This window comes from Elgaria multicarinata, chromosome 1 (assembly GCF_023053635.1).
Source record: "Elgaria multicarinata webbii isolate HBS135686 ecotype San Diego chromosome 1, rElgMul1.1.pri, whole genome shotgun sequence".
NCBI classification, from domain to species: domain Eukaryota; kingdom Metazoa; phylum Chordata; class Lepidosauria; order Squamata; family Anguidae; genus Elgaria; species Elgaria multicarinata.
In genome coordinates this window covers 93,167,506-93,190,451 of record NC_086171.1, presented here as the reverse complement: position 1 = coordinate 93,190,451, position 22,946 = coordinate 93,167,506, and the positions used below count along the sequence as shown (strand labels likewise).

The window sequence follows — 22,946 nt, the reverse complement described above, 5'->3', positions numbered from 1 at the left end:
TCATTTCCATGCCAAAGGTCCCAGGCTCAATGCCTGGCATTGCTAGATAGGGCTGGAAAAACTCCTGGAGAGCCATTGCCAGTCAATGTCAAAAATACCAGGCTAGATGGACCCATGGTCTGACTTGGTATAATGCAGCTTCTTATGTGCCAGCACCCCTCTAACAGGATAAAATAAAAGAGGATGGAGAGGCAAAAATTACTTCAGTCGCTGTAGCCTGGTAGGGTGTAGGATACTCTCCAGGTCCTCATCGAAGGCCTGGGCTCTGTTTCAGCCACTTGGTGGTGTGGGCCTTGCTACAGGGTTTTGGAGTGTCACTGTTCTAGGAGGTTTTAGTAATAAAGGAATCCAGCAAGGAAAAGACTCTGAAGTTATTGCCTGGTAGTCTAGGGGCAAGTGGCAGACTGAGCAGGTAAGCTCACCCGTATGGTCCCTATGCCTACATGGTGATATGTAGGGTGCTGTCTCCAAGCCTGTTGAGACCTTGAGGCTTGAAGGCCATAAGAACTACCCTGCCACGAGGCTGGGAAGACTTCAGAGCTGGTGAGAGAAGAGAACTGGGGGAGAGGACTGCTCTACCATCCACAGCAGCCTGCTGCTTGTGCCACTGCCCCGCCCACCTCCCAGTTCCATTGATTGCTGAGTGGAGCCAACTGCCAAGGTTCTCTCCAGCCAATTGGCAGAAGAGTGCTGTCTCCAAGCCTGTTGAGACCTTGAGGCTTGAAGACCATAAGAACTGCCCTGCCACGAGGCGGCGGGCCGCCCCGGTCAGGGCGTCCCCGAAGGGGGTAACCCCAAAGGGGGTGCGCCTCTTTGGTTTGCCCCTTCGGGATGCCATGAGGATGAGGGTGATTCTCTATTTCTCTCTCTTCCCCTGGGCTGTCAACTCGCTGCTTCTTTGAACCATTACCTCAGTTGTGTGAGAAGAGTTTCCCTGAGTGAGAGCAGGGATCTCATGGGAAATGCTATAATTACTTCTTGTGTCCTCCCCACCCTGAGGCAGAGGTTGGGGGCTTCACCAATTATAGCTGCTTCATCTGCCCAACGTGAGAGGCTGTGGTACTTGAAGCAGGAGGCTCCCCTGTGTGAGAGGGGGAGGAGTGTGGCCACACATCAGGTAGTAGTAGAATTAGCAGTTACTAAGAGAGGGAGGTTGTGGGGGTGGGGAGAAAGCACTTTATTGCTTAGTTGGTAGTAGCCTGATGTCCATCTGTGACCAGTGGCATCTGTGACCAGTGGCTGGTTACCACAAGTGAGAAATGTGACTGTGTTGTTTGCATGACTGAGTGTGGGTTTGAATGGTAAGTGAGTGCATAGGTGGTGTAGGTAAAGAGGTTTTTGGTAGGGGTGTGATCCGCTCCGATTAGGAGCGTAGAAGCAGTAGCGGATTGGCCTGCTCCGCCTTACCCAGAGGCTGAGTAGGAGCGGACCGCGGACCCCCTAGAAGCAAGGCGAAGAGAAGCGGCCATTTTTCGGAGCTCCTAGTTCAGGCGGAGCGCTCCGGTCGCCATATTGAAAACATTTCACCGTAGGATTGCATTGCGGCAAATAATCGCGCATAACTACGTTCTTTTTGAAGCTATCGTTCTAGAAATTCTTGTGCTCAGAGAGTCGTGGATGGGGGTCATTTTGAGACCACTCTCACCTCTCTGCGTTGTCTGGGTCGCGTGCTATATTTTTGTGAAAATCGGGTCAACCGCGCGGCTCAAACGGCGTTTTCGGCTTTTCGCCCATAGGATTGCATTGAGGGAAAGACTCGGGCATAACTGGGTTGGTTTTTAAGCTATCGTTCTGAAAATTCTTGTGCACAGAGAGTCGTGGATGGGGGTCATTTTGAGACCACTCTCACCTCTCTGCATTGTCTGGGTCGCGTGCTATATTTTTGTGGAAATCGGGTCAACCGCGCGGCTCAAACGGCGTTTTCGGCTTTTCGCCCATAGGATTGCATTGAGGGAAAGACTCGGGCATAACTGGGTTGGTTTTTAAGCTATCGTTCTGAAAATTCTTGTGCACAGAGAGTCGTGGATGCGGGTCATTTTGAGACTACTCTCAACTTTCTGCGTTGTCCGGGTCGCGCGCTAGAAGTTTTTAAAAAATCGGCGGGAAAAATATCTTTTTCAAAGGGCTGAGGGGCAGAGTCAGCTCCCGGTCATGATGATCCCAAAGTTAGAGGAGGGCATAGGCAAAACAGGTAACTTGGGATTCTGGGAAACTTCTCTTTCTTCATCTGAACGGGCTTTTCCCAGTGTTTTTTAACACAGTAGCCCCACCAAATGCACAAACACAACCTGAAATCATATACTAAGCCAAGAATAAGAGATAGAAACACAGCACTGCTTCCCAACCTAACTTTGGGGAACAACTGAAAAGATGTGGTGCAAGGGGATGAGCTCCCCTAGGGCATCTCATTGTGGACGTGCCCCCACTCTCTCCTGCACTGGAAGGCCATTAGAGCCTTCCAAAGAGAGTAAAACGGTGGAGCAATGCCTATCATGAGTTGAAGTGAATGTTCACTTTTTAGTGGTGGAGCGATGCCTGTAATGAGTTGAAGTGAGCGTTTACTTCTTAATCTCAGAGCTGTTGGTGGCTGTCTTGAGTTGAACTGGCAGCTGCTTCCCCCTCCCCCGGGCACGTCCCCCTATTGCTGGTAAAAGACAGATATAGCCTTTTTTTTAAAATTCTTCTTGCTGTTTATTGAGCAACACTGCTGCTTTTAATTCCACCCCTCCTTTGTTTATTTATTGATTTATTCCATTTTATATGCATTACTGGCTTATCCTTGGCTCACTTCCTTATGCCCCCAGAAATGCCAGCTGCATGCCTGCCTGCCTTCCCTCCCTCCTCCCCTGCCCACCTCGCAGGGATGTTGTGTGTGGGGTGCCCGATTTTCAAAAATTCGCCAAAAATCAGGGGATGATGGGATTGCTTTGAAACTTGGCGTGCGTGTGTATATCCCCATGAGGTGTCATGGTGCCAAACATGAGGTTTCTAACTTGAACAGAAAAAAAGTTGTATAATTTTTTAGCTTTCAATGCAAGCCTATGGGGGGGGGGGGAAACGGAGCTCCGGATCCGGATCCGGAGCTCCGGGCGGAGCGGAGCGGAAGTGGGCAGAGCGGGGGCGGGGCGGAGCGGCCCGATCCGGAAAATGGCAGATCTGCAAGTGAAGCGGAGCAGGGGGTCCGTGCACACCCCTAGTTTTTGGGAAGCCGTGATGCAGGGACACATGGAGGGGGAGCCACTATTCCAGTGATTTGGGGCAGAAGGAGATATGGCAGGAGGAAGGGGTTGCAACATCAGCGTAGAATGGGTTTCAGGTGTCTTCACACTGTTCCTCTTCTACCCTCCTCCTCTAGTTCTCATGTACCTGGTAGCTCATCCACTGAGCCCTCCTTCCTTATGGTGCTACTCTTTAATGCCAGGTCGGTCCGCAATAAGACCTCTCTTATTCATGATTTAATCCTGGATGAGAGGGCTGACCTGGCGTGCATTACTGAGACTTGGGTGGGTGAGCTGGGTGGGGTTGATCTGACTCAGCTCTGCCCATCCGGGTACTCAGTGCAGCACCAACACAGATTGGAGGGACGGGGTGGGGGGGTCGCCATGATTCATAGAACTTCCATCTCTATCACCAGGAAACCACTCCATCTTGGAGCAGGCCTTGAAGGTTTGCACCTGGTGTTGGGCCAGAGAGACAGATTGGGGATGCTGCTGGTATACCGCCCACCCTGCTGCCCGGCATCCTCCCTGACTGAGCTGGTGGAGGCAGTCTCGAGTGTGGTGTTGGAGGAACCCAGGACGGTGGTTCTGGGCAACTTCAACTTTCATGCTGAGGCTGTCTCTGGGGCTCTGGCTTGGGACTTTATGGCCTCCATGACAACCATTGGACTGTCTCAGTTTGTCATTGGCCCAACACATAAAGCAGGGCATACCCTTGATTTGGTTTTTGCTCCAAGCTGTGAGATGGGTAGTCTGAAGATTGGGGGGGTCCAAGTAACCCCATTGTCATGGTCAGACCATTTCTTGGTGAGATTTGAACTCACGGCGTTACTACCCTCCTGCAAGGGTGAAGGACCCATTCGGATGGTCCGCCCCAGGAGACTGATGGAATCCAATGGATTTCTGAATGCTCTTGGGGATTTTCCAGTGGAGAGAGCTGGTGATCCAGCTGAGGCCCTAGCCTCACTGTGGAATGGTGAGATGCGGAGGGCCATCGACTTGATCGCACCTGAGTGCCCTCTCCAGTCCTGTAGAGCCTGCTCTCCTTCTTGGTATACTAAGGAGTTGCGGTCAATGAAACAGGCTGGACGTCGGCTGGAGCGCAAATGGCGCAAGACTCAAAGCGAAGATGACCGAGCACGCTGTAGAGCGCATAATCGTGCCTATTGCGTGGCAGTGCGGGCAGCAAAGAAGGCTTATTTTGCTGCCTCCATTGCGTCCTCGAGTAGCCGTCCAGCGGAGCTCTTCCGGGTGGTCCGGGGGCTGCTAACATCCTCCCCAGCAAATGGGGCCCTGGCTCCGTCAAGGACCCGCTGTGACCTTTTTGCATCACACTTTGAGGACAAGATCGCTTCTCTCCGCAGCGAGCTTGACGTTGTTTTTAGTGCAGCTCCAGTTGAGGTGTCCGATGCCACCATCTGCCCAATTTTGTGGGATCAGTTCCAGTTATTGCGGCCTGATGATGTAGACAAGGTGCTTGCAGAAGTGCGACCGACCACTTGCCCTCTCGATCCCTGTCCCTCCTGGCTTATAAAAGCAAGCCGAGGGGGTCTGACAGGGTGAGTCCAAGGGTTGATAAATGCTTCCCTCCGGGAAGGGGTGGTCCCTGCTGTCCTTAAGGAGGCAGTAGTGCGACCACTCCTGAAGAAGCCCACACTGGATCCGATGGTATTAGGCAAATACCGCCCAGTTGCTAACACTCTTTTTTTAGGGAAGGTACTTGAGAGGGTTGTGGCGGAGCAACTGCAGGCACTCTTGGAGGATACTGATTATCTAGATCCATTCCAGTCTGGGTTCCGATCTGGTTACGGGACTGAATCAGCCTTGGTCGCCCTGATGGATGACCTTTATCGAGAGAGGGACAGGGGCAATGCAACCCTGTTAATCCTTCTCGATCTCTCGGTGGCTTTTGATACCATTGAACATAGTATCCTCCTGGATCGACTCTGTGGGATGGGCATCGGAGGCACTGTTTTACAGTGGTTCCGGTCCTACCTACGGGGTCGTTTTCAGAGAGTAGCATTGGGTGACCAGTCCTCGGCCTCCTGGCAATTGAGCTATGGAGTGCCGCAGGGCACCATCTTGTCCCCAATGTTATTTAACATCTATATGAAGCCGTTGGGAGCGGTCATTAGGGGATTTGGAGCTAAATGCCATCAATACGCTGATGACACGCAGCTCTATCTCCCTGTGACAACTGAATCAGGTGAGGCTGTGCAAGTCCTGGACCAGTGCCTAGACTCAGTAATGGGCTGGATGAGGGCCAATAAACTGAGACTAAATCCTGGCAAGACGGAAGCCCTGTGGGTGAGTGGTTCCCGAGTCCGGGAGACAGGCTCATTGCCTGTTCTGGATGGGGTTGCTCTGCCTCTGAAAGAACAGGTTCGTAGTTTGGGGGTACTCTTAGACCCGTTTCTGTTGTTGGAGGCTCAAGTAGCCGCCACGGCTCAGAGTGCCTTTACCATCTTCGGTTGGTTCGCCAACTACGGCCTCTCCTGGACAGGGATAGCTTGACCACGGTGGTACAGGCATTGGTAACCTCAAGATTGGATTACTGCAATGCGCTCTATGTGGGGCTGCCCTTGAAGCTGCTCCGGAAGCTGGAGCTAGTGCAGAATGCTGCAGCTCGGCTGTTGTCTGGAGCTGCCCCTTTCCAGCATGTAACTCCTCTGCTGAGGGAACTGCACTGGCTGCCTATTTGCTACCGGGCCAGGTTTAAGGTTCTTGTACTTGTGTACAAAGCCCTAAACAACTTGGGACCAGGATACCTGAGAGAGTGCCTTCTCCCTTACCAACCTGCCCGGTCACTGAGGTCATCCGAGGGCCTGCTCCTGGTGGTTCCACCTAGATCCATCCTCCGATTGGAATCCACCAGGGGAAGAGCCTTCAGCGTGGTGGCGCCCCTCCTGTGGAATTCCCTGCCTCTGGAGGTCAGACAGGCTCCAACCTTGGTGCCACAGCTCATGTGCATGCGGTTCCCGCCTATACCTCAGTTCTTCGTCGTCCGCCATTGTGGTTAGACCTAGAAAACCGACCTCTTAGCGCTTTTCGTAAAAATTCAGTATTCTTACCTTTAAACTAATCCCTTTCTCTCAGTATCTTCTTCTTTTTCTTATTTCCTTCTTACTATCTAAAAAAAAAATAGTATTTTCTTACTTTCCTTTCGCGGCGATCTGTGGGTCGCTAGGGCTTTACTGGTCCTATGGCAATAAAGGCCCCATTTCAAAAGTGTGTTAGCTGCCGGGCTAAACTTCCTCCGACTGACGGCCACTCGCTGTGCATAATCTGCCTGGGCAAGAGACATAAACCCCTCACGCCTGGTCACTCTTTGGTAAGCTCTGTGGCTAGGAAAATTTCCAAAAAAGCCCGGACTCCAAAGTCTGCAGAATTGCAGAAAAGGAAGAAAAAGAGAAAGGACTCTAACAAATCTTCCTCGCCGTGCATGTCTACCATGCCGAGCGCCACGGTATACCGCCAGAGCTATTGGGCGGTAACGGTAACGTCGTTACCGAGACCACTGGAGTCAATTTCGGAAGGCGAGATTAGAGACTCGACACCGACATGGTCGGTACAACCTGAGCCGCCTCCGAGCGAACAACTGGCGGTAGACATCGATAGACAGGCACAACCACCTATACCTCCGATCTCCCCAGCTAGGTCCAGATCACCTAGACCTACATGCTACAGAGAGCGATCATACTCACCGCGCTCTGATTGGGACAGGCAATCTGCATATGCCGACCCCTTTAGACTGGGCCACTGGGAGTACTACCGCCCACAAGCTTATTTGCCGGCAGATGACTATTACTATCGCTACAGACAACCAGTGGAGAGGGAATTCGCTCACCCTCCACCGGTATCGAGGACTCTTCCAGGCACTATGCCACCACCGCAACCTGTACCGACTCCTCGTCGGTACCATGACCACTCTGTACCACCGACACCAACACAGCATCGGTACCGCGATCATCCACCTACGGTACCAAGCACAGCAATTGTGCCCGTACCACAGCAAGAACAGGAGGTTCAACCTTTGCCTTCTTCTCCGCGACATCAATCTGTTTCGCCGGAAGACTATTATCACTCGGATTCAGTTTCAACTGTATCACCGACACCGTCTATGCCATCTCCTGACAATGCAGAGGACTCTAAGGACCCTGCGTCCCCATCTGAAGATATAGGACATTTCTCTGAGCATATCCTTAGAATGGCTCAATCATTAGGTCTTGCAACCCAGCAACCCTTAGAAAGACTTGACGACCCCATCTATGATGTGTTCCATATGGACACCAATGCACCGGTCGCCATACCTTTTCCTCCTACTTTGCTGCAGACCGCACAAATCTCTTGGAAAGCACCATCTTCCACGGCACCGACTTCAAAGCGTCTTGAAGCTATGTACCATGTTCAGGAGAAGGGAGCTGAATTCTTATTCCAGCATCCGAAACCAAATTCGATCATAGTCGAATCATCACAGGGAAAATCACAAAAGATTAATTCTGCCCCTGTCGATAAGGAGGGAAGAAAATTAGATTTCCTAGGTAAAAAATTTTATTCCTCTACTTCGCTAGGATTAAAGGCTGCCACTTACCAGACTACCATGGCTCGTTACCAAGTCTTCCTATGGGAGAAAATAGGATCACTCTGTGACTATCTACCTGATGATAAGAGGGAATTAGCCGGAGTATTTCAGGCAGAAGCTTCAGCAATAGCGAGGCAGCAACTCAGCACTGCTAGACATCAAACGGATTGTGACTCTAAAGCTATGATGGGTTCCATAGCTTTACGAAGACACGCATGGCTCAGGTCAGCTGGCTTGAGCCATGAGACAAAAATGAGGATCGAAAATTTACCTTTCGACGGCGAAGGCTTTTTTAATGCCAAAACAGATGAGGCATTGGATTCTATTCACAAGGCCCGTACAACGTCCAAAAGGATGGGCTTTACAGCGCCACCGATCCAGTACAGACCTAGACGTGGTCAAGACAACGCTTCTTTCAGCAATAATGCCCCAATTATGATAAGCAACCGAGGCAACAGCAACAACAAATGCAGAAGAAACGAAGTTATCAACCACGGTACCAGCAAGCCCGACGGCAGCCGTATTTCAGCAAGAAACAGCACCTTTGACTGCCCCTACCCCTACCTACCACCTTTCGGTCACCAACTCCAACATTACATTCGACACTGGGAATCAATAACCACGGACTATTGGGTCCTTACCATCATCCGCAATGGATACAGCATCGAGTTCGATACCACCCCTCCTTTTTCGGGAGTAAAGATAACAACACCATCTATTCCACTTCTACAAGAGATTCAGATGCTCCTCGACAAGGGAGCAGTCTCCTATATACCAATGCTCCAAATCAATCACGGGTTCTATTACCAGTACTTTACTGTCCCGAAAAAAGATGGAGGTCCCAAAAAGTTCCGTATGATCACGGTGACATCAATCCTTCAATTGATCCACAAGGATGTATGGTTTGCTGTGATAGACCTGAAGGACGTGTATTTTCACATCTCCATCAGAGAATCCAGCAGACCTTTCCTCCGATTTTTAGTTGGGGACCAACCCTTCCAGTTCAACGTCCTTCCATTTGGACTTGCAACAGCACCTCGCGTGTTCATGAAGGTGATGGCGGTGGTATGTGCTCACCTCAGGCAGCAGGGGATCTCTGTCTACCCCTACATAGACGACTGGCTGTTGGTGGCAGAAAACAGCGCTACCTTACAGGAGAGCATTGCCACCACCATGCAACTCCTCGACTGCCTAGGACTCTGGGTGAACCTAGAAAAGTCTATCCTAACTCCACGAACAAAGATAGATTTCATAGGCGTTACCCTGTCGTCGGTAGAGGCAAGAGCCTACCTCCCAACATCGAGGACAATAACCCTACGTGACCAAGTGCTCGATATCAGAGCTCGACGCCTTACCACCACGTGGTCGATACAGAGACTACTGGGGCTAATGTCTGCAACCACTGCAGTCATCAGGTTCGCAAAGTTACGGATGAGAATCCTACAGAACTGGTTTCTCAGGACATTTGATCTCCGTACCAACCCTCATTGGGCTCGACTATCTCTACCACCCTCGGTATGATAATCTCTTCTATGGTGGACAGTACACAAGAATCTTCTTCAAGGGGTTCCCTTTCAAGCCCCAAGCCCATCGAAGACGATCGTTACCGACGCTTCGTTACTAGGATGGGGCGCTTCTTGTGGACCACTCCAGGTCCAGGGAAGGTGGTCTACGCCACAAAAGACCAAGCATATCAATCACCTCGAGTTGCTGGCAGTAGAGATGGCTCTGAAAGCCCTTCTTCCATCTTTACAGGGACGAACTGTACTTGTAGCCACCGACAACACTACGGTCGTCTGTTACATCAACAGACAGGGAGGCACACGATCTCACCCCTGACAAGATCAGCCCTTCGCATATGGAACTGGTGCATAAGAAAGGACATCTTCCTAACCGCCATACATGTTGCAGGGAAGACGAATACTGTAGAAGACTTTCTGAGCAGATCGTTCCATACCGAGCACGAGTGGGAGCTCGATGTCGAGATGAGGCAAGACCTCTTTCAATACTAGGGTACCCCCACGATCGATGTCTTTGCCTCAGAAAGCAACGCTGTATGTCCAAAATTCTGCAGCAGAGCAGGCAAGGGCAAACACTCTTTAGGAGACGCGTTCACCAGGACGTGGAAGGGAGCTCTGCTATACATGTTTCCACCCGTCCCTTTACTAACATGCGTCCTATCCAAGATCCAGATGGACAAATCAGACTGCATCTTGATAGCCCTGTGGTGGCATCGACAACCGTGGTTCTCCCATGCTTTGAGATTGTCGAACCACAATTACATACGACTTCCGTCGATACCGATGCTGTTGACTCAGGATCGAGGCATGATACGGCATCCGGAGTTGTCGACGCTGAAAATGACGACGTGGAGAATATCACTCTGCAGCCCAACACCTTAACTATCGATGACGTATTGCTAGCGTCCCGCAAACCATCGACCAGAAAATCATATGCTAGCAAATGGAAAAGATTTTCCCTTTTCTCTACAAGTAGAAACACTCGACCTGACTCGTGCTCTATCAGGCACATTTTAGAGTACCTACTCTCTTTGCACCAACAAGGTTTAAAGATGTCACCGATAAGAGTCCACCTGGCAGCCATAGCGGCATCGCATAATGGCATCGATGGCTACTCATCTTTCACGCACCCGGTAGCGAAAAAGTTTTTACGGGGACTAAGAAATACGGTACCGACAACTAAACAAATAATACCAAATTGGAGTCTGTCGGTAGTGCTACATGCTTTGACGAGGAAACCTTTCGAACCTTTGGCTACGATTGACTTAAGGCTATTATCCTTTAAAGTAGCATTACTGGTAGCAGTGACTTCTGCTCGTCGGTAAAGCGAGATTAGGGTTTTAAGAGTCGACCCACCTTATTTAACCTTTCACAAGGATAAGGTGATACTCTGTACCAATATAGCCTTTCTACCAAAGGTAGTGTCGGTCTTTCATACGATGCAGGACATTGTACTGCCTGCATTTTCCCCTAATCCATCAACACCAGTGGACCGTACCTTACATCTTTTAGATGTCAGAAGGGCTCTTGCCTTCTATAAAGCAAGGACAGAAAACTTCAGAAAAACAAAACAGCTGTTTGTGTGTTATGGGGAACCTCGTAAGGGTCTCCCCCTATCTTGCCAACGTCTTTCTCACTGGATAACGCAGACAATCGAGATGGCTTATGCCTTGTCTAATCTGCAGTTGTCTGACACCGTGACAGCGCACTCCACCAGATCGATGGCAACTTCAGTGGTCTTCTGAAGGGGTGTCCCTCTACAAGAAGTGTGCAGGGCAGCAACGTGGCCAACTCCGTCCACGTTCATCAAACATTATAACCTTGATGTAAGGGCACGACAGGATTGTTTGTTTGGGAGAGCAGTCCTGTCTGAAATATTAAGATGACACACCAACCCACCTCCAGGTATGCCAGCTTGCTGATCGCCCATATGTGTGATGCATAGAGACCACGAAGAAGAAATGCAGGTTGCTTACCTGTAACTGTAGTTCTTTGAGTGGTCATCTATGCATTCACACAACCCACCCACCATCCCCTCTTGGTGGTGTATTTGATATATATATATTAATTGAATTACACTAAATGCCTTTTATACCAAGTTTATGGGGCCACAATGTCGGACTCCTGTAAACTGAGGTATAGGCGGGAACCGCGTGCACATGCGCTGTGGCGCCAAGGATGGTTCCCGCCTAAAGCGTTATTTTTAGCTATTTGAGGTTCCGGTTTAGGTCTCCGCACGGGCGCAGAGCCCATATGTGTGAATACATAGATGACCACTCGAAGAACTACAGGTACAGGTAAGCAACCTGCATTTCTTGGTATCAGTTATAATTCATTGTGGACCTGCTTGCGTTTTTATTTATCTTCTCTTTAATACAATCTCTCTTCTTTCTTGTTTAAATCTCCAAATTCCTAAATTATGTATCATTTAGAATTGTTAATGGTTCTTCACTTGGCTTTTGACCTTATATTGCTTTGATAGAGGTGGCTTAGCAATTTCTCAATAGCATCCCCAGCAATGCCAATGCAGCTAAAATCAACCATTTCCTAGGGATGTCACAAATTGCAGTATACAGTTTGTGTGTGTGTTTGAATTTTCTGCCATGAATTCCCTTGATTTCCATAACAACAGTGGATTGTCACTGTCTCACCTCCCCCTTGCCTCATTACTGCCCCAGAGCAATATGAGGATAACAACAATGAAATACATTTCATGCTTACCACATCTTGAACCATAAGAGAATTTGTAAGCACCCTAATTCCTTAATTGTCCTAGTGCTATCAATCAAAAGATATTGTGTAGCTATTCCATCTTTAACTCATTAAGGGGTTTTCTGCAGGAAGGAATAGGACTGATTGCAGTCCCACACCGATTGGGTAAGGCTGGTGTACACCATTAAAATAAAGTGCTGTTTATGTTTCTGTGGATGAAATGCATGCCTTAATTTGAAATATCTTACATTTCTTTTAGATTAAGCAGGTGCAAGATAACCTTCTAGATCCTTTCCTATACTCTGTTTTGCTGGAAGGGCTCTGCTCATGGAAAGTGCCTCTGCCTGATTTTCAGGGATCCAACATACACCACAACTCACCTCATTCTGCAGGATCCCCCATCAGGAGATTTGGGGAAGGTGTCACCAGAATGCTGATGACACCCAGCTTTATTTCTCTGTAACAACTGAATCTGGAGAGGCTGTGCACGTACTGAACCAGTGCTTGGATACAGTTATGGCTTGGATGAGACTGAAGCTGAATCTCGATAAGACAGAGGTGTTGTGGATTGGTGGTTCCCAGGAGTGTTTGCCTGTTCTGGATGGGATTACACTCCCTCTGAAGGAGAAGGTCCATAGTTTGTGGGTGCTCTTGGATCAATCTTTGTCACTGAAGGCCCAGGTGACCTTGGTGGCCCGGAGCACCCTTTATCAACTTCAGTTGGTATGCCAACTACACCCATTCCTGGATAGGGATAACCTAGCCATGGTCATTCATGCACTGGTAACCTCACGATTAGAATACTTTTATGGGCTCTATGTGGGGCTACCCATGTGTGTGGTTTGGAAGCTGCAGCTAGCGTAGAACACAGCAGCTGGGCTAACTCTGCTCATATAAAACCTGTGTTAAATGAACTGCACTGGTTGCCTGTTAGCTACCAAGCCACAGGTTATGCGGTTATCCTACAAAGTCCTAAATAACTTGGGACTAGCATACCTTGCAGACCGCCTTCCCTTCTATACACCAGGATAACAACTACGATTCTCAGAGGAAGTCCTACTGGCCATTCCAAAACGAACAGAATGTCACCATGTAGAAACTTGGTGGGCCTTCTCTGTAGCAGCACCCACCCTCTGGAAGACCCTCCCTCGTGCAGTTCGGGAGGCGGAGAATGTAACATCTTTTAAATGCCTCCTGAAAACATAACTTTTCACACAGGCTTTCCCTGTTTTTTATCTAGTTTTTATATTGCCTTTTTAACTTTTAATGTTTTAAATTGATCTATACTTGTTATATTTTATGTTTTTTAATTGTGCACTGCCTAGAGAGCTTTGGCTGGTGGGCAGTATAAAAATGTAATAAATAAATTAATAAACTTTCTGTGTAGCTGAAGTGAAGAGGGGGTAGGGGAAGATGCTTCCATCAGCTCAGTTGCATGCAACTACTGTAAATCTGGATCCAATCCAAGCCTTTGATTTTACTCTGAAATTATGATGGCTTACATTTTTGGAAAACCCTGAGCTGGCCAGTGCAACTCCTTGACATTGCTTTCTTGGGAACTTTTCTGGAAGGGTTTATTTATTTATTTATTTATTACATTTTTATATCACCCAATAGCCGAAGCTCTCTGGGCGGTTCACAAAAATTAAAACCATAATAAAACAACCAACAGGTTAAAAGCACAAATACAAAATACAGTATAAAAAGCACAACCAGGATAAAGTCAAGATACTAGTCAAGATACTAGTCAAGCAGGCGTGAATTATGGGGTTTATGGGATACTGGGTGAGCAGTATCTGGGTTGAACAGTACATGCAACCCCGTTTCTGAACTGGGATGAACTTTGACCTAAAAGCTCTTCAACATAAGTGAAGTCATAGATATTTGAGAGAACCTATCTCAACCATGCTAATTATTAGGGGTGTGATCCGCTCCGATTAGGAGCGTAGAAGCAGTAGCGGATTGGCCTGCTCCGCCTTACCCAGAGGCGGAGTAGGAGTGGACCGCAGACCCCCTAGAAGCAAGGCGAAGAGAAGCGGCCATTTTTTGGAGCTCCTAGTTCAGGCGGAGCGCTCCGGTCGCCATCTTGAAAACATTTCACCATAGGATTGCATTGCGGCAAATAATCGCGCATAACTACGTTCTTTTTGAAGCTATCGTTCTAGAAATTCTTGTGCTCAGAGAGTCGTGGATGGGGGTCATTTTGAGACCACTCTCACCTCTCTGCGTTGTCTGGGTCGCGTGCTATATTTTTGTGAAAATCGGGTCAACCGCGCAGCTCAAACGGCGTTTTCGGCTTTTCGCCCATAGGATTGCATTGAGGGAAAGACTCGGGCATAACTGGGTTGGTTTTTAAGCTATCGTTCTGAAAATTCTTGTGCACAGAGAGTCGTGGATGCGGGTCATTTTGAGACTACTCTCAACTTTCTGCGTTGTCCGGGTCGCGCGCTAGAAGTTTTTAAAAAATCGGCGGGAAAAATACCTTTTTCAAAGGGCTGAGGGGCAGAGTCAGCTCCCGGTCATGATCACATGATCCCAAAGTTAGAGGAGGGGATAGGCAAAACGGGTAACTTGGGATTCTGGGAAACTTCTCTTTCTTCATCTGAACGGGCTTTTCCCAGTGTTTTTTAAAACAGTAGCCCTACCAAATGCACAAACACAACCTGAAATCATATACTAAGCCAAGAATAAGAGATAGAAACACAGCACTGCTCCCCACCCTAACCTTGGTGAACAACTGAATAGATGTGGTGCAAGGGGATGAGCTCCCCTAGGGCATCTCATCGTGGACGTGCCCCCACTCTCTCCTGCACTGGAAGGCCATTAGAGCCTTCCAAAGAGAGTAAAACGGTGGAGCAATGCCTATCATGAGTCGAAGTGAGCGTTTACTTCTCAGTGGTGGAGCAATGCCTATTATGAGTTGAAGTGAGCGTTTACTTCTCAGTGGTGGAGCAATGCCTGTTATGAGTTGAAGTGAGCGTTTTACTTCTTCTCAGAGCTGTTGGTGGCTGTCTTGAACTGGCAGCTACTTCCCCCTCTCCCGGGCACGTCCCCCTATTGCTGGTAAAAGACAGATATAGCCTTTTTTTAAAAATTCTTCTTGCTGTTTATTCAGCAACACTGCTGCTTTTAATTCCACCCCTCCTTTGTTTATTTATTGATTTATTCCATTTTATATGCATTACTGGCTTATCCTTGGCTCACTTCCTTATGCCCCCAGAAATGCCAGCTGCATGCCTGCCTGCCTTCCCTCCCTCCTCCCCTGCCCACCTCGCAGGGATGTTGTGTGTGGGGTGCCCGATTTTCAAAAATTCGCCAAAAATCAGGGGATGATGGGATTGCTTTGAAACTTGGCGTGCGTGTGTATATCCCCATAAGGTGTCATGGTGCCAAACATGAGGTTTCTAACTTGAACAGAAAAAAAGTTGTATAATTTTTTAGCTTTCAATGCAAGCCTATGGGGGGGGAAACGGAGCTCCGGATCCGGATCCGGAGCTCCGGGCGGAGCGGAGCGGAAGTGGGCGGAGCGGGGGCGGGGCGGAGCGGCCCGATCCGGAAAATGGCGGATCTGCAAGTGAAGCGGAGCGGGGGGTCCGTGCACACCCCTACTAATTATAACTCAGGTTGTTTCTCACAGTCATGGCTGTTGTTATAGAGTGGCACACCTGGGTATGTGCCCCAGATCTTCTAAGCTATGAACCCCATCTTTAGAGCTGCCCCAATGCCACCCTCTCCTGTAATACAAACCCGCTTTCCCTCTCTGAGCTCAGTAGCCTTGCAGTTACTAGAAGATCTTGTGACTCACTCCCTTAGCAGACCGATAGGGAGTGTAGTAAAAGGCAGCAGCCTTTTGAACTGGAGCAGAGACTGCCACCTTTCTTTTCACAGTCTGCTCATTTTTCTCTCTCTTTCTCTCTATTTTTCTCCCCTTTCACACCCACTGCTTGGCGCTTGTTTACAGTGACATTTTGAAGAGGGAGGGGAAAGAATAGGAAGAGCTCTTTCTGAAATACTGGCATTTCATACAGTATCTGTTTTTACTGCCCCAAACTGGGACCTTTGGCTTCTGTAGAAGTTCAGAAGCTTCGGCACAGCGAAGAATTCAATCAGCCTCCACAGACTACTTCCTGCCCTTCCATTTTAATTTCTCCCACATAGCTGCAGGGAGCAGATTATACCAAAAAGGGGATTATGATTATGTGATGTCATGATCCAGGAAGTACTGGGGCTTTCAAATAGATTTTACTGTTGTTGTTGTTTTAAAAAAGCAATACAAAACCCTCAGCCACCTCACCTCATAAAATTAAGTATGTGCAACCCTTACAAACCCTCCATAACCTCCTAAATTCCTCTGAAGTGCTACCTCTCTGAAAGGAGTCACTTGGCTTGGGGAGTTTTCTCTCTCTGCCACCTCCATTTCCTATCACCATTCTTCTTTTCTCCCCCCCCCCCCCGCCCCCCAACCACCAATCACTGCTTCTGAAAAGGCTTTTATGCCGCATTTACGAAATTTTAGGGAGGGTTCCAGACCTCCTCATCTTCCAGTCATAGCCATCCACAGATAATCTGTTAAGAAAGAAAAGATGAAGTAGCGCCACAATGCCTTCTGGTTGGTAGCATCAGGAGCCCTCTGTCAGGAAGCATCCTGACTTGGATTTATTCCAAGTTCCAACAAAGTCACAAATATGAATACATTGTAGGCTGGTGAATACGTTGCAGACAGGAGCAGGATAACTTGATTACAGCAAGGACTATTCTGCCTTTCTCATAGTTGCCTGTTCCACAGCAAAAAGACTAGTCTAGAGACAAAATTAGTCCAAGGCACTTGGAAGCTAAAATTGACTAACAGCCTGATCCTATGTACATGTTTACATACTCAGAAGTAAGTCCCAAATAAGTATGCATAGATTTGCAGTTCTAAGTCCCAGGGAAGGCCTTGTCTTTGTCACCTGGGCTGCAAGACTAGTTAAAGGGCTTAACTAGATGTTATGGCAAACCCATGGCTGCTCCTGGCCCAAACCTCTCCAGTGCAGATGGTGGTTGGCCATGTTGGCTGAAGTTTATTAGAGTTGTAGTCCAACATTTTTGGAGACCACCAGGTTGGTGATGGCTGATGTAGATGCATCATCATCATCAATGGATACTTCAGTCTTTGATGATTAACCCCACCCCTTCACACTCACACACTTCTTGTTATTCCTATAAAAAGGAATAAAATTGCCAAATGCAATTTCTCAAATTGCCAAATGTGCCCATGGGCCCCAAAAGGTTACCTACCTCTGGTCTACTCTGACAACAAGCAGTGTCTCTCCAAGGCCTCAGGGCCCAGCCCTGTTACCTCGGATCTTTTAAACTCAGATTTTCTCAAGTGTGGGTCCCCAGTTGCTGTTAGACTATAATTCTCAGCATCCCCAGCCAGCAGAGTTCTATCTCTCACCACTTCTTCCATATTTTTTCTAATTGCAGATAATTTTTAATGAAAAAAGATGGAATTATTGCACAATGCTTTCTGATTTTTAGCTCTAGGAGTCCTCCAGCTGAAAGCACCCTTTCTGTTCTGAAATAGAATTGACATTCTTTGCAAAATATTCTCTGCCCTGCTAAGAGCTTCTAGTTTTGATGGCTCTAGATGTTCCAGTTTACTTTTACAAGACCCTGCAACGATCTGCTAAGTCACAATAGTGTGCCACGGTAAATAAATTGATGAAACAATGAAAGTCTCTACTGAGCTTGAAACTCTTATCCAGAGAGGAAGCTGTCCTCTGCAGTTCTTCATGATTCACTGTTCTGGCTATGCTTCCTTCCCATCAGCCTCCACTGGGGTAGGAAATTTTACCACTTCTCTGCACTGGTTGTGATTAAGAGCTCCATCACACCTACTACATAGCCTGCTATCATGGCGCAATCCGTGCAAAAGACTCCTATGATGGCCACTTTATAGTCCTCTATTGCGACGAAGGACTCGAAAGACGTCGCCCATGTCCTGCCCTGATTGCACTTTTTCCCACCAAAAAAGAGCCCCCAGAAGAACCAGGGAAAGTCTGGTTCTTCTGGGACTCAGAACGGCCACTGGGAGCGCAGGGCTTTCAGAGCCAGTGGAGGTGCAAGCCTCATGACCAGGAGCAGCCCCCCTCCCCCATGAGGCAAGGACTGACAGCTCGCAGCCAGGCTCTCCCACCACGCAGGGCCTGGACAGGCTTGAAGGAGTCCCCCATTCTCATCCTCCCTTTCCTCTCCCCACCTTCCTGCTGAGAAACCTGAAGGGGGCAGGGGTGGGAGAGCAAGAGAGAGCACTGCAGGGCCTGAAGCGGAGGCAAAGAGTACAAACGAAGGGAAACTATTTCTAGGAAAGGACCTGTTTTGTTCCTTAAGGGTAGGTGGGATAAAAGTGGTGGGGAACTCTCCGCCCTCACAGCACCAGGAGTGGCGGCGGTGGCTACTACTGCTGCTGCTACTACTTTCTGGAGGTGTGGCATTCCCCACCCACCTGCCTGCCCTTCCTGGAGCACGGAGGCTTCCTAGCAGGAGAGTAGATCACGCGATAAGCACAGGAATCGGGGAAAGTTCTGTAGAGTTTGTCCTGGTTGTTGAAAGCGCAGAGATGATCTAAGGCTGGTGTGATGGAGCTCATAAGAACAACAACAGCTTTCAGATGCTATGGAGACAAAGTGTGATAATTCAAGACAAAACAGGTAGGTGTGATGAAGCTCTATATCACATAACCATTCAGAATTCAGAGATGCAACAGAATCATCTGACCTCAGAAGAGGTTCCATAAGGCACTGGGCTTGCCTCTGTCCAAGTAGAAGCCATACTCACAGCAATGACCCATGCATATTCCAGAGGGCCTTCTCCTCCAAAATGGGTAATTCATGACTTTAATGTTATAAAAGTGAACATTTGGGAATTTAAGGCAGAAATGTCATCATACTAGCCCCCAGCAAAAGTGGGTTTCTGCTATTAGACATTCAGTAAATGCTGGATTCTATCTTGATTACTCTTGTCTAAGACTGAATCAGCCCAGCAATTACAGGTTGAATGCTTTTTGCTGACGTTTTCTCGCTTCCTGAAGTGAACATGAGGTTCCATTTGTCTCTTTCTTTGTTCTCCTCAGAAGCCGTTATCAGATGGGACTGAGTCATCCATATGCAGCACTGTGGATTACAAGCCCCCAGACCCTATGGAGGAAGAAGCAGTGGCTGAGGAGGCTGCGGAGAATGAAGAGCCACAGGAATGCTTCACTGAAGGTAGTGTGACCAGGCCACAAGCCCAAGACAGGGGCCTCACACGAAGATCTTGAGTGGAGCTACGGACAGATCTATTATTATTTTATTATTATTTATTAGATTTATATACCACCCCATAGCCGAAGCTCTCTGGGCAGTTTACAAAAGTTTAAAACAATGAACATTAAAAACAGATATACAAAATTTAAAACCACCAAAAGTATAAAAAACCAATATCCATTTAAAACAACTATTCTCAGGTCAGTTAAAAACTCAGCATATGCTGTTAAATGCCTGGGAGAAGAGAAAAGTCTTGACCTGGCACTGAAAAGATAACAATGTTGGCGCCAGGTGAGCCTCATCAGGGAGATCATTCCATAATTGGGGGGCTACCACTGAGAAGGCTCTCTCCCTTGTTGCCATCCTCCGAGCTTCCCTCAGAGTAGGTACTTGGAGGAGGACCTTAAATGTTGAGTGCAGTGTACGGGTAGATTCATGTTGGGAGAGGCGTTCCATCAGGTATGGTGGTCCCAAGCCATGTAAGGCTTTATAGGTTAAAACTAGCACCTTGAATTGGGCTTGCAAACGTATAGGCAGCCAAGCGGGCCAGAATCGGTCTTATATATTCAAACCTTTTGGTTCTGGTTATCAATCTGGCTGCTGCATTTTACACAAGATGCAGCTTCCGAACCGTCTTCAAAGGCAAACCCACGTAAAGTGCATTGCAGTAATCTAATTTGGAGGTTACCAGGGCATGGACGACTGAAGCTAGGCTATCCCTGTCCAGATAGGGGCATAGCTGGGCCACCAACCGAAGTTGGTAGAAGGCACTCCATGCCACCGAGGCCACCTGAGCCTCAAGGGACAGAGTAGGTTCTAGGAGAACCCTCAAGCTACAAAACTGCTCCTTCAGAGGGAGTGCAACCACACCCAGAACAAGTTGAACACCACCCACCCACCCACTAACAGCATCTCAGTCCTGTCTGGGTTGAGTTTCAGTTTATTAGCTATCATCCAGTCCATTGTCGCAGCCAGGCACCGGTTGAGCACATCAACAGCCTCACCTGATGAAGATGAAAAGGAGAAATAGAGCTGTGTGTCATCAGTGTACTGATCACAACACACTCCAAAACTCTGGATGACCACACCCAATGGTTTCATGTAAATGTTGAACAGTATAGCGGACAAGACTGACCCCTGCAGAACCCCATACTGGAGAATCCACGGGGGCCGAGCAATGTTCCCCAATACCACCTTCTGGAGCCGACCCACGAAGTAGGAGCGGAACCACTGCAATGCAGTACCTCCCACTCCCAGTCGCCCCAGAAGGATACTATGGTCAATGGTATCAAAAGCCGCTGAGAGGTCAAGGAGAATCAACAGAGTCACACTCCCCCTGTCTTTCTCCTGACATAGGCGACCAAGGCTGTTCCCATGCCAAAACCAGGCCTGAAACCTGACTGAAATGGATCCAGATAATCAGTCTCATCCAAGAGTGTCTGGAGCTGGCCCGCACCCACCCGCTCAAGGACCATGCCCAGGAATGGAACATTTGCCACTGGCCTGTAGTTACTAAGATTTTCCAGGTCCAAGGATGATTTCTTCAGGATTGGTCTCAGTACCACCTCTTTCAGATGGCCCAGGACCACTCCCTCTTGCAGAGAAGCATTAATCACTTCCTTGGCCCAGCCGGCTGTTCCATTCCCTGCTAGCTCTTATTAGCCAAGAGGGGCAAGGATCCAACACAGAGGTGGTCATGCGAACCTTTCCAAGCACCTTGTCAACATCCTCGAAATCTACACCTTCTGTCAAATCATTATGAATGCGGAACAAAAAGCAGGAAATAACACTGTGAAAGCGATATACGGAATGTGGATTGTGCTCTAACAGTTATCAGTGCACTTCAATACTGCTATAAAGTAGTAGTGTAGATCTAGCCCAAGACTCCCCAGATACTCCGCTCTAGAACATGTGAAGAAGAGGGTGTGCTGAGCTTGTGCATAATGTTTTGCCCTTACGGGCAGGGCTCACCCCAAAAAGAAGCTTGCATTCCCATCTAGGACTAGAGGGCAGTGATTTCTAATCAGCTGGCATAGATTCCAAGCAAGCTCTACTGCAGCTGTGGGTTTACAGTCAGCCTTTCTCTTTCTCCGTTGCAGGCTGTGTTCGGAGGTGCCCTTGCCTGACCGTTGACGTCAAAACGGAAAAGGGGGAGAAGTGGTGGAATCTTCGGAAAACGTGTTTCAAGATTGTGGAGCACAACTGGTTTGAGACCTTTATCATCTTCATGATTCTCCTTAGCAGTGGAGCCCTGGTAAATGATGCTCCTCCATGGTTGTTTTCCCTCAGGCAGTTGGGGAGAACAAAAGTGATTTCATATTGCTCTAAAAATAGAAGCTTCTGTTGGTCACCATAGACATAGTCCTTCAGGATGTGTCTCCCATACATCCCACCTCAAGAATCAAGAAAGGGAGCTCACTTTGTTTTCAACACAGCATATGCTAGAGATGTTGTTAGTCGATTATACTATGTGACCACAGAGTGTCATTAGGAGAACTTCCAGATGGATGGCTCCTAGTGCTACCAAATCATTGTTCTTCCACAGTAAGCTACAAGTGGAATTGCCCTTGACTTTCCGCACTTGGGTGCAAGGTTAACCTTGTTATGTACATCCCACACTGTTCGGTCCATAGTGGGCATGACATAGCCACATGGATGAGGAAGGTACAGTTCACCTGAACAGCTACTTTTAATATCACTTCTTATCAATCTTTAAAAAAAAATATTTTACTTGCCCTTAAAGTGCTTTTTTCATTTCATCAGTATTGCCCAATTATTTTCATGACATATATGGGTGGTGATTCAGAGTGAGTGAGAGAAAGAGATGGAGGGAAGTGAGTGGTTGGCAAGGGTGGAGGGAGAGAAAAAGAGTCTGCCTTTGGTGAAATAGGTTTCTCTTGACACTGAAAAGTGTGGATTCAAAGGAGATGTTTAGTGTTTTGGGGCCATCACTTCTGGCCACATCTTGCAGTAGCAGATTTCATAGTTTAAATGCATGCTGTGTGAAGAAGAACTTCCTATTTTGTGTCCTGAATCTCCCACCGTTCAGCCTCATGGGATATGTCCCTATTGGGTTCTCTTACTATGAGAGGGAGAAGAACTTACCCTTAGCAACTTTCTTCATGCTGTGCATATTTTGTGCATCATGTTCATCATGCCTCCTCTCACTCGCCCTTTTTCTAAGCTAAATAGGCTTTTCATGATAGTGATGAAGCAATAACTTAATCAGCTTCCATTCCATTAGACATAATGATTAATGGGGGCTTTTGGTTTACTACCAGAAATTCAGTGTGTGTGTCTAACTTTAGCATTTTTCGATCTCTTCAGGGTGAGCAGGATTTCTAGAGGACAGGAGATAGCACCCCAGTGTCCTGCATCAAGGAAATGGGCAAGAGCTACAAGGCACTGAATCTCTCCCCATGCCCAACCCTCTAACACTAGAAATATTGTTCAGTCCCACTTTGGCCTCTGAAAGCAAATCTACTGGCCACGTATTTTCAAAGCTTTTCATTACAATCTTACTTTATTTTATTTGTTTATAACATTTATATACCTTTCCACATCTAGGCAGATTCCAGAGTGGTGAACAACAAGAGTTAAATGAACAGAAGATAAAAAGAACAAAACA

General features: G+C 47.9%; 1 protein-coding gene across 3 annotated transcripts in view; it reads left to right on the top strand.

Annotated features, from left to right (window-relative positions):
• Nucleotides 1-22,946, top strand: part of SCN4A (sodium voltage-gated channel alpha subunit 4) — a 209,632-nt gene that overhangs the window by 151,343 nt on the left and 35,343 nt on the right. For all 3 annotated transcript variants that reach the window (XM_063132886.1, XM_063132895.1, XM_063132904.1), the window contains 2 exons: nucleotides 19,147-19,279; nucleotides 21,418-21,572. In XM_063132886.1, coding sequence (XP_062988956.1) covers nucleotides 19,147-19,279; nucleotides 21,418-21,572 — 288 coding nt within the window. The remainder of the gene's footprint in view (nucleotides 1-19,146; nucleotides 19,280-21,417; nucleotides 21,573-22,946) is intronic.